This window comes from Sylvia atricapilla, chromosome 14 (assembly GCF_009819655.1).
Source record: "Sylvia atricapilla isolate bSylAtr1 chromosome 14, bSylAtr1.pri, whole genome shotgun sequence".
In the NCBI taxonomy this organism is placed as follows: Eukaryota; Metazoa; Chordata; class Aves; order Passeriformes; family Sylviidae; genus Sylvia; species Sylvia atricapilla.
In genome coordinates this window covers 16545099-16561456 of record NC_089153.1, presented here as the reverse complement: position 1 = coordinate 16561456, position 16358 = coordinate 16545099, and the positions used below count along the sequence as shown (strand labels likewise).

Genomic DNA, 16358 nt, shown 5'->3' with positions numbered 1-16358 from the left:
GTGGTTAACAGGAAAACTGCAGTAAACTGCTCGGTAATGATGAGATCAAGTGTGCAGAGAATGTGGAAAGGTTTGGATTGGAAAGAACCTTAAACCTCATCCCATTCCACCCCCTGCCACACCCAGGGACATCCTCCATTATCCAGGGTGCTCCAGCCTGGCCTTGGACACTGCCAGGGATCATGGGGCAGCCACAGCTTCTCTGGGCACCCTGTGCCAGGGTCTCCCCACTCTTTTCCACCCCAAACTCATCCTGTTTTCACCTGGAGGCTTTTCCTTTGTTCAGGAAGGATCACACAGAGCTGCCTGTCCTTGCTATCTGCTGCTGTTTGAGTGATTTTTAGAGTAAATAGGAAGAAAACTGGCAGTGGAGATTTTACCAGCAGCCACTTCTCTCCTCTCCTACAAGAAACTGAATTTTTTTTTTTTTTACACTGAGTTTTATTCAGTGTTGCTGCTTGGCTTAATATGGGAATGGCAGTTGCAGGCATTTACTCCTGGGTAGAAGTGGAGAAGAGCTGCATTATCAAATTCCAGAGGTGTTTTCCTGATGAATTACGTTTGGATCTGTCCACAGAGCATCCTGCAGTCCTGATCTCAGCATCCAGAACAAAGCTGTGCTGGCCAAACTGCTCATTAGGCAAAGAGCTATTTAAAGATCCTCCAGAACTTTTAAAAAAAAAAAAATGTCTTCAGGGACTTGGCTTAAAATTGAAGCTGCAGTGAGCTCTGCCAGTGAGGCATGGTGGAATGTTGATAAATTGGCTGGAGTGAAGACCTCAAATTCTGATTTTTAAACTGTTTGACTGTTTTAATTGGAAGTCACATAAACAGTGTGGCAGAGTTGCACTTCAAGCTTTTGATTTTGCAACTTGTGATAAACAAGTTCCCTTCAGTGAACTTTAGCCAGTGACCCCTAGAATACACAAATAACCAGAAAAGGGGGCTTGAAGTAAAACCTAAATGTCGTGGTGAAAGACTTTTCTCTTCTTAGCTCTGCTTGGCTTCAAAACATAATCCTAAAAAAGGTCAAACATCAGCATTTTATGACTTGGCATCTCGTTCTGCCTCTGCTTCTTTGCCTAAAATTGTGCTCCCAGAGGTTTCTTACACATCTTGTTGGGGGTGAAAGTGTGGAGGTGTTTCCATGGGAAATGATTTGATAGCTGGGATCATTCTTTAATTTTATTATCAGCATTGATTCACTGCTGATCTGCCATTAAATGCCTATAAAAAGCATCTTTTTTGAATTGATGAGTTGACATAAGGGACCACAGGGGAGAATTTCCTCCCTGGTTGCCACAGTGACATTTTGGGTTTGTATCTCATTTGACTTTGTATCCCAAAAACTGAAATGTGTGTTTCCTGCTGAGAATCCAAAAATGGAACAGCGGTTCCACTTCTGTTTCTGAAAAGATTTAAAGGTTGATTAATTTTCATTAAATAAGAATTTCAGTTTCTCCTCTTCCCCAAAATAACAGTCCTCTCCACACTCCATATTCCTCACTGGACAAAGTCAGAGTGTTGCATCACCGGCCTCAGGATGAATTTTGCCCTGTTTTGTGTTTAAAGGTAGCCAGGCACTTTCTGGCTGCTTAAGGAGAGTTTTGCAGTCGATTTTTGGCTGCTTTGTTTGGTCTTGTAGACGGCTGTGGTGTCAGGCAGCTCCCTGGGGAGCTGTTCCAGTTCAATATCCTTTCTCTGGGGGATGAGGCTGGTGCTGGCAGTGGCAGTGTCAGGACGTCACACAGGTGTGACAGACACTCGTGGCGTGGAGGCAGAGCCTTGTTCCAGGGGCTGGAGCCTGGCTCTCAGGCTGGGCCATCTGCTGAGCTGCTCTGAGCCTCCTTTGGGCCAGGATTGCTGGGCAGGAGGGCAGCCTTGGCTCTGCTTCACAGCTTCACAGCCTTCCAGGGGGCAGAGAGCAGCTTGGGAGGGGGAGCAGCACTGCAGAGCATCAGGACACCTCCAGCCCTGCCCTGTTTGGATGACATGATCTGTTCTTCAGCCCCTTCCTGTATCTCCAGCGTGGCCTTTTGCATCACAGTTGCTCTGGAGACCAGTTAGTGATGACCAGCACTGGGCTGGGGGCCAGCAGGGCTTGGGCTGGGGCGTGTGGAGTCACTGCCTGGCTCTGGAAAGCAGCAGCTTGTTGTGAGCAGCAGCTGCTCAGTTTAAAAACCACAAGACAGGCTCTGGGATAGGGGCTCCTTCACTGTTTATCTGGGCTCCCCTGTGGCTTTCAGGAAATTTAAACTAGTCCTGGGTTTGGGGGTGATCCTGGGGACGCCAGAGAGGCTTTAGGGGGTCAGTGTTGGAGGGAAGGACACACTGCTGAGGGATGATCCCATGGGAGAGGGGTGTTGGCTCTTCAGCAGGGAGCCAAAGGCATCTCCTGTGCTGCTGGCAAGGTTCTCTGACGCCCTTTGTCACTCATTTGTCACTTTGCCCTCCAAAACTTCAGCCCTGCAAAGAGCAGCATTACACATTGCAGCACCTGTGAGAGCATTCCCACATTCTCTCTGTCCCCCTTCTCATGCCTGCTCCTTAGATGGTTGTGGTGGGAAGAATTATCCTAACTTTCTGTTCCATATCCTAATTTTCTGTACCAAAGCCTGAGCAAAGGCTTTGGTTTAGCATAAGTTTTCAGTTTGTATTTTTTGTATTTTTTGTATTTTTTTATTTTACATGTCATGCTTGAGAAAGTTCAGTACTAAATAAGATTTTGTGTTACTTGTGGGTCAGTGCTGCCACTGTCTCTGTTCCATGAGTTTGCCAGGGATGCTGGAGTTAACCACAGACACTTGGCAGAGTGTTAAACACAGAGGGTTTTTGCCTGTCAAGCTGCACTGCTTAAAATCAACTCATCCCTCATAAAGAGAAGCCATTCAAGACCTCCTGGTTGAGGTTATGGAGCAAGGGGAAAAGTTTCACTGCTGAAAATTCATGAGTTCCTGTAAGTGGCCAAACTGAAAGAAGGTTTTATCATGAGATCAGTGTAAGGGCTGGAAGGAGAGAGCAGGCAGAAAAGCAGCCAAAGTTCTGCTGAAGCATTCAAAGTCCAAAGAAAGTGTTTTTTCTTGGTATGAGAGGACTCATCTGGGCTCTAGGTGTGAAAAAATAATTAAGCTGGAAATAATGGAGGGTGGGAACTGGAGCAGAGTGGTTGCAGGCAGAGAAAATTCAGCCATGGATGGGAACTGGTGCTGACAGGTGTCACAGATTCAGTACTGTGGCATTTTTAAAGCTGTTCTGCAAGATGTGCTGAAAATCTCTGGGTGAGATTCTGCAGCTTACCTTACTGGGCAATACCTGAGGGTCCTACTGGTCCCTCTGACTTTATAAGTAATTCTCAGAGTTTAGGACATCCCAGAGGAGCACGGACATGTATCTGACACTTGCCTTTGTGTCACCTGCAGCCTTGCCTCCTCCTGTGTACCCACTCGTGTTTTCCTTTAGGCAGGAGCCTGCATCCCTCTCTCCTGTGCTCACCTCCTGTTCCAGGTGCATTCCTCATCCTGTGTCATCCTTCCTAATTCCAGCTCTTTTCCTTCATCCTTTAATGGCTGGGCCTGAGTCAGACAGACCTCATGGAGCTAACGCAGATCATTCCCAAAAATCGGTTCCATTAAATCTAAAGAAGTGCCTGATCCTGCCTCCTGTACACGTTAGGACTGTGATAAAGATGCTGATAAAGAGACTGTGGTGGTGCAGCTCCTGTGCTGAGCCAGAGCCCAGCACTGGCCACAAGGACTGCAAACCCTTTTTTCGTCACCAGGACTCGAAGCTGTGTGTGCAGGAGGCCCCGAGCCAGTGCCAGGTGTGTGTGACTCATCCCCACTCAGCACTACAGAGTTCTGCAGATGAATTTAGAGGGTTTTTGGTTGGTTTTTTTTCTATTCCCCAGCCCCTTGGGCTGCTGCACTGAAGTCAGATTTTCCTGCCGTGTGATGCAGTCTGGGTGTTGGATGGGGTTTGTGTTTGTGGTGTGACATCTGCTGTCAGCTGAGCTGCTCTGAACTGGAATAACCCAGCTCCATGGTGGGCATTTCCCCTGGGAACTCACCCCGTGTCATACCCTGAGGGCCACAGAGGCAGGAGCTGGACTTGTCCCCTAAAAATCCTGACTTTGCCACAAGTTGGTGCTCTGGTTTAGCAGCCTTGATCTGCTGGAGTGTCCTGCAAAAGCCACATTTCCTGCATCTTCCTGTTTCACTGAGCTCACTGAATGTTCGTATTTTGGTTATAAATACACATGGAAAGGAGCTGTAGTTCTCACTGCCTTTGCTCACATTTATGAGCTGTTTGTTCCTTCCCCTCAGTGCTGCTGCTGCTCCTACGTTGGTTTTTTGTCTGTGACTTTGCCCATGGGATGTTGTGTGGGAGAGGAGACGTGGCAGGGTGCGTGTGGTGTGGCACCAGTTCTCTCCTGGGCCAGCTGTGCTGCAGTTTTTAGCCTTTATCATGGAATTATTTAGGTTGGAAAAGACCCACAATGCCATCGAGTCCATGTGCCCCATCCCCACCTTGTCCCCAGCCCAGAGCCACTCCAGCCCTTCCTGGGACACTCCAGGGATGGGGATCCAAACCTCCCCGGGCAGTTCCCATTCCTGAGTGCCCTTTCCATGGAGAAATTCCTGCTGCTGTCCCCCCTGAGCCTCCCCTGGCCCAGCCTGAGGCCGTTCCCTCTCATCCTGTCCCTGTTCCCTGGAGCACAGCCCGATCCCCGGCTGTCCCCTCCTGGCAGGGACTTGTGCAGAGACACAGGGTCCCCCCTGAGCTCCTTTTCTCCAGCTGAGCCCCTTTCCAGCTCCCCCAGCCCCTTTCCAGCTCCCTGAGCTCCTCCAGCCCCTTCCCAGCTCCATTCCCTTCCCTGGGCACACTCCACCCCTCTGTGTCTCTCTCACCATGAGAGTCCCAGAACTGCTCACAGCGCTCAGGGTGTGACCCCAGCAGTGCCAGCACAGGGGACAGTCACTGCCCTGCTCCTGCTGCCACGCTGTTGTTGATACAAGAACATCTGGGTTGTGCTCAAGGTTGGGTTCCTACAAACCGCCTGGTGGGGAGGCAGAAGTCAAACACCACAGGAAGGGAAGAAAGTCCCAGGTGCCACCAGGCAGTGGTCACATGGAAAGTGTGATACACCACAATTTAACCTTAAAAATGTGACCAGCCATGCTCTAATGACACACTTCCAGTTCCCCAACTCCCACATTTCTCACTTCATAACTGTGATGCTCTTTTAATTCGGTCTTCTACCTTCTGTAGGATGAGGTGGTTCTGAGATTACAACATTGTGAGAAGGGGAACAAGATGTTCCCCTTGGGGGAACTTATCTCCTGACAGGCTCTCCTGAAGGGGAGCTTATCTCCTGACAAGGGCCTGCCTTGGAAAAAGGGGATTTGTTAGGAGCTGGGAGCTGAAGGAGAGAATAATCCCAAACCACTGAGCCATTGTAGCAGGGAAATATTTTGTATTGTTGGTCTTCTCCAGCATAAATGACACTGTGATACTGTTTCCTCAAGGACTCTGGTTTGACAGAATACACACAATAATTCTGTGTTTTTGTAGCACTTGAGAAGGGAAGTAGGCTCTTAATGCTAATCAAAAGATTATTTTTTTCCCCTAACCCTGGTCTTGGAAGTAATTACATGTTTTAATTTGACTCAAGATCTACATCTTGTGTGGAAAACTTTGTCCCACAAAGAGTTAAGTTGGCTGCTCTCAGCAGCCCTTGTCATGGAAAGTGTTGGGCAGATCTGTGGTGTCACTGGGAGCTGAGTTTCTCTGTTACTCACTGCCCTTCACGTGCTATTTCAGTGTCTTCTGCCTGTTTGTAAATTATGATGTTGAGAACTAGGGAAAAGACTACAAGGCTGTGGTGTTTATAACAGAAAACAGTTGTAGGAAAATGTGAACAACACAGAGCTTCTAGAAAGCTGAGTTAGGTGGAGTTTAGCCCAGAAAGGAGCAGTGTTCATGCTGTGGGAGCTGGGATTTGTGGTGGGCTCAGGCTGTGAGGAGTTCAGCACTAATTTATTCCACTGCAGGGAATGGTTTTTGTGAATGATTGTCATTTTATTCCATCCCCAGTGCTGTTACCACTGTGCTTCCAGAAAATACCCCAGCTGCAGGATCCCTCCTCCAGTTTAGGCTGTGTGAAGGTTTCCCTCGTTGCTGACAAACGTGTTTCTCTGTAATTGCAGATATGTGCCATCATTGGAGGAACATTTACTGTAGCTGGGATCCTTGACTCCTGCATTTTCACAGCATCAGAGGCCTGGAAGAAGATCCAGCTGGGCAAAATGCAGTGAAACTCTACCCTCGACTCCAAGGACGGGAGCAAAGATTGAGAAATCTACCACTACCTGTTTTTGTCTTTATTTTTTCTATTTGATTCGATCAGTATGGTTTGTTTTTTTTTTTCTAATCAGGCTGTTCGGTGAAGACATCTTCAGCAAATCAAAGAAATCTCCATGCATTTCAGAGCTCTGAGAGGGAAAAGTCAGTGCAATCAGGGTGTGGATTTCAATTCCCTCCCCCTAGAAAGAAAGGTTGGAATGCCATGTCACATCTAAGTAAGGATGGCAGTCTGTCCTCTGGGAGGTTCCTATGGCAGTGTACAAACTAGGGAGTAGATGGCAAAGAGCTGAACTGTCCTGTGGCACTTTTTTGGAGTTCTGTTGGATTTGCATGATCAGACAATCGACTTTTGTATAGGGCAAAATTACACACGAGGAAGAAATTCCACCCATGGTGCCAAAAAGGTGATGTATCTGTTGGTGAGGAGTGGAAAGTGTTAGTCCCCACAGCAAACCTAAGAGACAGAGGGCAGAAATGACATACCAGGAAATGTTTTGTGCTTTTATTGAAAGCTCAGTTGTTCAGATACAACGTTTTTAACTAAGGGAAAAAAAGGAGAAGAGGAAGCTTTCCCCAGCTACCTTTTCCTGGGTAATCTGTGATCCTAGCAGTGGAGGGCATTTCTTTTACTCTGGATGTAAAAGTGGTTTCATTTCTTCCCACTACAAAACTGAATATCCAGTCTTGTGTTTACAGGTGGCATGAAGTAAAAACCAAACTGAGCAACACAGTTTTATGTGGCCTTTGCTTTGAAAGGGAATAGTTGTCTATTGTTACAGCATTAGCTTTTATTTCTTCTGTTTTTAAACACAGACCACCCAAAAGTCCGGATTCTGCACTTCTGCTTTATTATTGTTGTTGGGGTTTTTTTAAGGTTTTATATTCTCTGTGCTCAGAAAAATGGTGCAGCCTTCTGGGTGGATGAGCACAGCTTCCTCTCTTGCTTTGTGTGTGTCTATTCAATACACCTGTCAAACACGGGAATTCTGACTTTTCAGGATTTAAGGTGCCTCCCTTTTCCTCTAAAACTCAGTCAGGCATCTTTTCTGAGCCCTGGACTGACACTGTTCTCCCACAGGTACACAGGGCAGCATTCCCACAGGCTGACCCTTGCTGGGAATTTTTGTTTTGAGCCCTTAAAATGGTACCTGAGCTTTCCTGTCCATTCCTTCAAACCTTGTCTTCTGGAGCCTCCAAAAAAAAAACAGAGGTGTGAGGGGAAAACTGCCAGGGGTGTCTTGCGTGTCGTGGTGGGCATGAGGTCACAAAAAATGAGGCCAAGTGCCCACCAGTGCATTTTCCAGAGCCTCATCAATGTTCCTTGAGTAGTGACAGTCTCCATATGCCTTGGGAATGTCTGAGCTGAGAATACACAAATTCTAAGTCTTTCAGGATGGATTTTTTTTTTTTTAATTATCATAAAATAAAAATCTTGAACTCAGTGCTGTAAATTCTAAGATGGGTGCAGGGTTTCTCTTGGATGTTGTCCATTGCCTTTTCCTGGAGGCAAAATCTCCAAACTTTAGGCTGTGATGATACGAGTCGTTGAATATTCAGTGTTATCGTTAGAGTCGGATGCATTTCAAAAGAATTCCTGATGGTCTGTTGAAATTGTCTCATTGCTTTGGAAGGTGTAGCCAGTTTTATCCACCCACCAAACAGGAGCAGCCAGCTGCTCTCCCCCTGCCATGCTCTGCCCTGCAGTGACTTCGGACAGCATTGCAATTTTTCCCTGTTCTTACTCTGGACTGATTGCTCTTATTTTAGCTGTAAACTGGATTGTGTAACTTCCTGTACCCCGTTCATGTATGGATAGATTTTTATTTTTTTTTTCCCCCATTTACCAAAAAACAAACTTGAAAATGAGATGCTTGTGTTCATTTGGAGTGCATGTCTGTGTGCCTGCGAGTGGAACCCTCTGGATGTGGGATTTTCCATGGCAATTGCTTCTCCTGCTGGCTGAAGGATTTCCTCTAATCCACTGTGACCAGCTGAAACTCACAGCTAAAATGTCCTAATTTTTCCTTTTGGAATTGCTGAGTCTTTGCTGACAGCTTGGGAACAGTGGATTATAATGATGAGATTTTTTTAATATTTTAGCATCTTCCTTATGCTGAGATTTATTTAGTGCATCCTTCTCCTGAGCTGGGCAAGGGGAGATCTTTGCAGTACAGTTCATTTTCTGAAATTTCTCCTCTGGAACAATTTCTTTGACACAAACGAAGGTGATTGCAGATTTCCTTGTGTCCCCTGGTGTGTTATTCCCATCCTTCCCCCCATTCCCTGTCTATATTAAACTGCCTCCTGTGCAGTCCAGGCCAGTTCTCTAAACCAGACCAGTGAAATTGGTTTCTTTGAGTTTGGTTTTATTTTTTTGGAAACAACACACTTCAGCCTGCTCTCTCTGCCAGAATACCCCCTGCAATAAGGCAATAAATCACTATTTTTTTTTTTTTTGCAAGATGTGGAAACCAAATTGTACTCGAGTTCTGGCAGAAGAAACAGTCTGTATTTGGTTCCCTAAACCAGGTTTAAGCCTGTGAGTGCTGCCAAGCCAAGGCCACCTTTTGGGGCTGCTGGAAGTTTTGGGGAGCTTGTCCCTGGGCTGTGGCTGGCTGGGGTCACACCGTGGAACTGCAGCGTGTGTTTCCAGAAGAATCTGCTCTTGGTCTCTCCAGACGTAAAAACAAGGCAGTTTCTGCCTCTCCACCCATGAGATTTCACTTTTATTCCTAATTTTCTGAAGAGACAATGAGCTTAGTCGTGCTTTTAAACGCCCTTGCAAAGGAAAGAATTTCGAGTCGGAGCAGAAGGAATCCCTCAGTTGTTGGGTTTTCTGATTTTGCCCTTTCAAGTCAGTGTTTTGATAGAAGTGTTTGGGTTTCCAAGAAAGATATCCCTGTAGGAAATATTTGAAACTCCCATTTTAAATCATTCCCTGCAGCTCCAGGCTCCACCCCACGGTGAGAACTTGAGGCATAGGATGCTTCGCAGTGGTGGAGTTAAAAACTTCTAGCTCTAGGGAAAGTTATTAGCTGTCTTCTAGGCAGTATCTGCACTGCTGAAGAGGATTTTTAAAAGAAAATAAAATGGAAATGGAGTACCAAAATCCGGGAGAGAGGCATCTGTGAATGTTTGATCGTAAATACTTGCATTTACGTGCGCTGTAAAACATGAGATCTGCAGTGTAGGTGGCCCTGCCTGCCACCAGTTCCTGAGAACTGCTGATTTCATGTCCTTTCTCTGTGTGACACACGGGCTCTTGGGGCTGGGGATGGCTGTGATGAGTCTCTGCTTTAGAAGAGTTGTTTGAATTTGCAGTTTAGGGATGTCAATGAGAGGTTTCTCCTCTGAATGTGGGAGAGAAGGGCAGGGAGCAGGGGCAGCCCTGCCCTGTCTGGTGCAGCAATCTTTAAAGCACAAGTCTTATACATTTCAACAGTGGAGACTGTTAAGGAGTTCTGGCATTTGTCTTTTTTAATTTGCAACCTTATGTTAATAAACTGTTAGCCTTTTTAGTTCCATAATTAAAAATAATAAAACTCTGACGTGTTTTTGATTTGCTTCTTGTTGCAGTCCTGTTGCAAAATCAATCTGAGAGGGCTTTTTTTTTCCTTTGGTTTTTAATTATGATTTCAGTGAACTGAGCGTTATCACACAGTGAAATCTCTGGGAGCCAGGTCACTGTGGTGAAAGTTAGCACGAGGCTCTTTTGTAATCAGCCCTGAGTCATGTCTGGACATTCTGTGCTCAGTTTTGTTCAGTACCAAGTGTCCCAACCTCCCTTTTTTTAAGGAAAGGTGAGTGGACTGTGCTTGGGACTTGGTGGGTTTGGCTTTAGTCACTGTTCTCCTTGGTACATGAAATAACCCAATTTTTGTCCCCCCCTCCTTTAATGTCCTTAGTCTTGCTTCATAACTATTTAGAAATGAGTGTCTGAGGCAATTATTAAAATTAAACAATGAAGGGTTACAAAACACTGAGTTTGGGTTTAAGATATCTGCACCATCTTAAGAAACCAATTCCCGTTATGTTGGTGTGAGCCTTGCAAGATCTTTGTGAAGGAAGAGCTCCTGCCTGTTCCAGAGCTTAGAACTCGCATTTCCACAAGTGATGGAGTGGTGCAGAAAGTCCCTTACTCTGTAAATGATACATAAAGTCTCTGGGGAAGGTGTTTGTCCAAATCCCAGCCTGCTGCAACTGGGTCCCAAAATTTTCTAGTCTATCTTTATTTAAAAAAAAACCCAACCCTAACCCAACCAAGCTTTACCTCAGCCAATTAATTGGTTAATTCCTACCAATTTTCATTGAGAATAAACTCATCTGAGTCCTGAAAATGTGTACTGGGGCATCATCTACCTGCAAGGGAAAGGGTTTATGCAGATGAGCTGGTTTACAGGGGCAGGAATGCAGGTGACAGTGACACAGGAGCAGGGGCTGGGCAGGGAATTTGAACGTGACAGAAACTGGGGGAATTGGTGTCCTTTGGGGCTGAGGGACACGGGAGTGGTGTCACTGGTGTCCCTTGGGGCTGAGCAGGAGGAATCAGTTTTCACCCTCATTCATGGAGAGAAGGAACTGCTGGTGAATGGCAGGGGAGGAGTGACGGGACGGGGGATGCCCAGGTGGCACTGGGGACAATGCCCAGGTGGCAGCAGCTCTGTCCCGGGGACAATGCCCAGGTGGCCACCAGGAGATGGTGCCAGGGCGGTACCGGGGCGTGATGCTCAGGTGGGCACGAGGGATGATGCTCAGATGTGTCCCAGGTGTTTCCTGGGTCCATCCGAGGTGTGTCCCAGGTCTGTCCCAACTGTCTCCCAGATCTACACAGGCTGTCTCCCAGGTGTGTCCCCGCTCTGTCCCGGCTCTATCCCCTCTCTATCCCCGCTCTGTCCCCGCTCTGTCCCCGTTCTATCCCCGCTCTGTCCCCGCTTTGTCCCCGCTCTGTCCCCGCTCTGTCCCGGCTCTATCCCCTCTCTATCCCCGCTCTGTCCCCGCTCTGTCCCCGCTCTATCCCCGCTCTGTCCCCGCTCTGTCCCGGGTCTATCCCCGCTCTGTCCCCGTTCTGTCCCCGCTCTGTCCCCGCTCTGTCCCCGTTCTGTCCCCGCTCTGTCCCCGCTCTGTCCCCGCTCTGTCCTCGCTCTGTCCCCGCTCTGTCCCCGCTCTGTCCCCGCTGCAGGTGTGTCCTCCGGCCGCCAGGGGGCGCGCTGTGCGGGCCGTAGCGGCGCTGCCGGAAGCGGAAGCGGAAGCGCCGCTGGTTCCTTTTCCGGGCGGGCGGCGCGGCGGCGGCAGCGGGTGAGGCACCGGGAGCTTTCATCCGCGGCCATCGGGACCATCCGCGGCCATCGGGGCCATCCGGGGCCTCCGCGGGGCAGCGGCGGGCAGCGGGAAGGGGCTCGGGTGGCCGGGGGCCGGCCCGGAGCTGCGGGATGGGGAGAGTTCTGCTTGCGGCCGGAGCTCGGCCTCCTTCAGTCTGTGCTTGCCTGATGCTTTATTAAATTAACCCAGCCCGCGTGGAATATGCCAGTGTGGGCACTTAAAAGGTTGGGAGCTGAGCAAAACCAGCCTTTAGTTTAATTTATCCTTGGTTTAATTTGCCCTTTGCTGTCAGGATCAGCGGTGCCCTGACAGATCCTGTAGCGCAGATTTTAGGATGTAGGGAGGGCCGGAAGGATCTTGGGTTTGTTACCCGTACACTCTGGGGAGGAGCGCTGTTGGAGGTGCTGGGGCAGTGCGACTCCTTTCTGCAAGCCCCAAATAGACATTTTTATAAATGGATATAAATGAGCGTGGCAGGATCCAGGTGCCCTGCGTGCTGAGAACGGGGAGCTTTGAGTGGGAAGAGTGCTCTGATGGGCACGTGTGTCAATGACAGGGTCACCGTCAGTCAGGGAAGTGCCTTCAGCCTTGTTTGTAGTCCGGGATATCAGAGTTTGTGGTGGGATTAAAACCAGTTGAAATTGCGGCACACTCTGTGAGGGTGGCTGATGGAGTGTGTGTGTGTTCCGTGAGCACCTCTCCAACTGTTGGGGCTTCTTGGGTTTTTTTGTGCAGCCAAAATGAAGTTCAACCCCTTTGTGACCTCGGACCGCAGCAAGAACCGCAAAAGGCACTTCAATGCCCCCTCCCACATCCGCAGGAAAATCATGTCCTCGCCCCTGTCCAAGGAGCTGCGGCAGAAGTACAACGTGCGCTCCATGCCCATCCGCAAGGACGACGAGGTGCAGGTACTGCCCCCTCACACCTCAGCTTCTAAAGGTGCCAGACAAAGCCTGAAACACTCCACACTCCGGTCTGGAGCCCCAGGAGGGGCTGGGGGAGCTGGAAAGGGGCTCAGCTGGAGAAAAGGAGCTCAGGGGGGACCCTGTGTCTCTGCACAAGTCCCTGCCAGGAGGGGACAGCCGGGGATCGGGCTGTGCTCCAGGGAACAGGGACAGGAGCAGAGGGAACGGCCTCAGGCTGGGCCAGGGGAGGCTCAGGGGGGACAGCAGCAGGAATTTCTCCATGGAAAGGGCGCTCAGGAATGGGAACTGCCCGGGGAGGTTTGGATCCCCATCCCTGGAGGTGACACTCAGTGCTCTGGGCTGGGGACAAGGTGGGGATGGGGATCTTAGTTTGGATTTGATGATCTTGGGAGTGTTTTCCAAGCCAGCTGATTCTCAGATTCTGTTTTCATGTGCAGCCTATGCAGAAGGGAAGGACAAGACAAACTCATGTTGGTGCTGGAGCTTTGCCCTCAGCATGGCAGAAATAATCCGAATAATCCAGTCATTATTTGGGCTGTCAAAGTGTTTCTTAAATTCACTTCAGTGACAAGGGTCAGGAACACAAGTGGCAGTTCTGCTGCACATCAGCTACATGAATCAATCATTGTACTGAACTAAAACCTTTCAACCAACAAGCACAAAGCAAAGAATTGTTCCTTTTTTATAGACTGTTTGCTACCTGTGACATCAAAAAGATTTGGTTAGAAATGAGTCCAAGCTGAGTGGCTATTTTATATAAAACACAGTGATAGGGAAAAAAATTAGGATAAAAACTTAAAAATTGAAACCTGGCTGCAAAGCTACAGAGTTCCCTCATTAGGGTTTACTGCAGGGAAAATGGGCAAGAAGCACAATCCTGCTCCATTGTATCTTCCACGTTGGTGATGCTGAATTTTTTGGGTCACTCGTGTCTTTGTGGCTCGTGTGTGCGAGGGGCAGAGCTGGGCTCTCCCCCTGTGCAGCCCAGGCACGGGCTGTGGGCTGGGGTGGCTGCCCCAGGGCTGCTGGAGGAGCGTGGCTCAGCCTCTTTGCTGTGTGCAGGTGGTGCGAGGACACTACAAGGGCCAGCAGATCGGGAAGGTGGTGCAGGTGTACAGGAAGAAATACGTCATCTACATCGAGCGCGTGCAGCGGGAGAAGGCCAACGGCACCACCGTGCACGTGGGCATCCACCCCAGCAAGGTATGGGGACACCTGGGGACACCTGGGGGCTGGCACCTGCCAGCAGGGACACAGGGGCCACTCTGGGATTGGGTAAAATTTGTCACCAAGTGATGGGAATGAACCTGGGTAAGGGCAGCTCTTGGGAGCAGCGGATGGAGCAGTGCTGGGAGAAGGATCTGGGGGTGCTGGTGACCAAGGGCTGGACCTGCCTTGGCCCCCAGGAGCCCCCCAGCCCTGGGCCCAGCACAGGCAGGACCTGGAGCTGCTGGAGAGAGCCCAGAGGAGGCTCCAGGGTGAGCAGAGGATGGAGCAGCTCTGCTGGGAGAGCTGGGATTGTCCAGCCTGGACAGGAGAAGCTTTGGGGTGACACAATTGTGGCCTCACAGTGTCTGAAGGAGCTGCAGGAAAGATGGAGAGAGAGAATTTTACAATGGCCTGGAGGGATAGAATATGGAGGAATGGGTTCATACTGACAGAGAGTGGGGTTAGATTGGATATTTAGAAGAAATCCTTCCCTGTGAGGGTGTTGAGGCCCTGGCACAGGGTGCCCAGAGAAGCTGTGGCTGCCCCTGGATCCCTGGCAGTGCCCAAGGCCAGGCTGGATGGGCTTGGAGCCACCTGGGACAGTGTAGAGTGTCCCTGCCCTGAACAAGGTGATCTTTAGGTTCCTTCTAACCCAAACCATTGTGTGAATAAGGAATGGAGATGTTGCCTCAAGGAAATGTTAGAGTGTTGTGAGCAGAGGTGTGAGTTCAAACAAAGGACTCCTTGCTGTTTCTGGGAGTAGAAAGCTCCTAGAGACTTTGGAATCTTGCCAAAATACTTCTTTAAAGAGATTGTTTTTAAAGCACAAAATGGATCACTAAATCCTTCATCCTTGCTGTGTGGCACTTGCACTGGATGAGGAGGTGTTGGAGAGGCTTCCCCAACAAATAGATGCTCAGGATTGTGATTGTTTTTGCAGGCAGTTGTGAGCTGAATACTTCTGAATCTGGGTTTAGCCTGAGGTGTTTGGAGCTGGTGAAAACCAGGCAAAACCTGTTCAGATCATAACAGGAAACATTTGAAACTAAATGAAAGAACTTGCCAAAACCTGGTTTGAAGCAGATGAATTCAGTCTGTTTCAGCCTTGCCATGTGGGCACAAAGATGGTGGGAAAAATCCAGTTGTAACAGGTTTTCTGGTGTAAGAGGTTGGTGTGTTCAGCAGAGGGAGGGCAGAATTATTCCAAAACATCACGACTTGTGTGCAGCAACAACACCTGACTGACAAGGTGACATTGTGCATGTATCTGTGTGCTGAGTAGCAGTGAGAGAAATGAAATTTTCTGCTGGTTCTTCACTCTGGGAACATTTCCATTAATTGGGAGCTAGACCTCAAGAAAGCTTTGCATAAAGATTCTGGTTATTAATGCAAAGAGAGCAGGGGAATGTTTTGTTCCAGACTTGCTGTGGGCTGTGTGAACAGTTTGTACCTCTCCAGGGCGAAGAGGTGGGAATTCCAATTAAGAGAGACCTAAATACACAAGGAATTAAGGAGAAAATGTGCCTGTATGGGATTTCTAGGATTTGCTTGTTCTGTTTTCCAAGTAATGCTTTCAGTAACACCAACACATGAATTTCCTTGCCAGTTTGAGGAGGCAGGAGCAGGAATTGTTGGATAAATTCTTCCCTGGGAGGGTGGTGAGGCAAAGGGTGCTGGAGAAGCTGTGGCTGCACCATCCCTGCCAGTGTCCAAGGCCAGCTTTGACTGCTGCCTCCGTGGTGGTGGGATCTGCTGTGGCTCAGGTGGATTTGGGATTGGTTGCTGCCCTTCCCTCTGGACAGGGCTGATGAATTCCTTGTGCTCTGTCCAGGTGGTGATCACCAGGCTAAAGCTGGACAAGGACCGCAAGAAGATCTTGGAGAGGAAAGCCAAGTCCCGCCAGGTGGGCAAGGAGAAGGGCAAGTACAAGGAGGAGACAATCGAGAAGATGCAAGAATAGATGCTTTCCTGATTGACACCATTAAAAAACTGCTAAAATTCAACCTGGTGTGTGTCTTCTTTCAAAAATCTTGATGTGTCCTGCTCAGCATTTAAATATTCCTTCTTGTGTTTTGACATCGTAAAAAATACACTAAATTAAAAAGCTCTTGGTACCTGTTTTTACAGCTGGGAAAAACAGTTTTTTCACTGTAAAGGAATGTTTCAACCAACCTGAAAGAGCAGTGTAGTCTTGAAGCATCCATCTTAATAATGATTGTATTTCTGTCTCTTTTTAAATGTGTCTGTGGTTTTTTTTTTTTATATTAGCATGTTAATTCTGTGCACTGTATATATTATTAATTCAGGAATTAATTTATTATTAATTAATTTATGTAAGTAATGGCAGAGTTTGAGGACAAAGGGGTCTATGAGCAGTGCTCAAGAGGCAGAGCTGACTGGTTTGGGAAGGGATGGCGTGAGGCAGTCTCCGTGCTGTTGGTGTTGCTATTCAGGATGAATTTTCTGTGAGAGGAGATCTTTCCTGGCATTTTGTGCCTCCGTAATTGAGAGCTGCTGCAGCGTGTTGAAAACAGCCCCGCA

The 16358-nt window shown here is 48.4% G+C and overlaps 2 protein-coding genes across 8 annotated transcripts in view; both read left to right on the top strand.

Annotated features, from left to right (window-relative positions):
• The window catches only part of ERGIC1 (endoplasmic reticulum-golgi intermediate compartment 1), a 57406-nt gene extending 47484 nt beyond the window's left edge, over positions 1-9922 (top strand). For all 7 annotated transcript variants that reach the window (XM_066329371.1, XM_066329374.1, XM_066329375.1 and 4 more), the window contains one exon: positions 6207-9922. In XM_066329371.1, coding sequence (XP_066185468.1) covers positions 6207-6314 — 108 coding nt within the window. In that variant the 3' untranslated portion in view covers positions 6315-9922. The remainder of the gene's footprint in view (positions 1-6206) is intronic.
• A 1596-nt stretch (positions 9923-11518) lies between these two features.
• RPL26L1 (ribosomal protein L26 like 1) lies at positions 11519-15820 on the top strand. The gene is made up of 4 exons (XM_066329383.1): positions 11519-11658; positions 12418-12590; positions 13671-13811; positions 15649-15820. Exons 2-4 carry the CDS (start codon positions 12423-12425, stop codon positions 15775-15777), a joined length of 438 nt encoding a protein of 145 aa, XP_066185480.1. The 5' UTR covers positions 11519-11658; positions 12418-12422; the 3' UTR covers positions 15778-15820.
• Positions 15821-16358: the final 538 nt, after the last annotated feature.

Bases quoted from the DNA above. Each gene is read 5' to 3' on its own strand.
- RPL26L1 (XM_066329383.1), top strand. From the start codon at position 12,423: ATGAAGTTCAACCCCTTTGTGACCTCGGACCGCAGCAAGAACCGCAAA. The intron at 12,591-13,670 runs GTACTGCCCCCT...TGCTGTGTGCAG, and splicing joins GCAAGGACGACGAGGTGCAG to GTGGTGCGAGGACACTACAA. The intron at 13,812-15,648 runs GTATGGGGACAC...TGCTCTGTCCAG, and splicing joins TGGGCATCCACCCCAGCAAG to GTGGTGATCACCAGGCTAAA.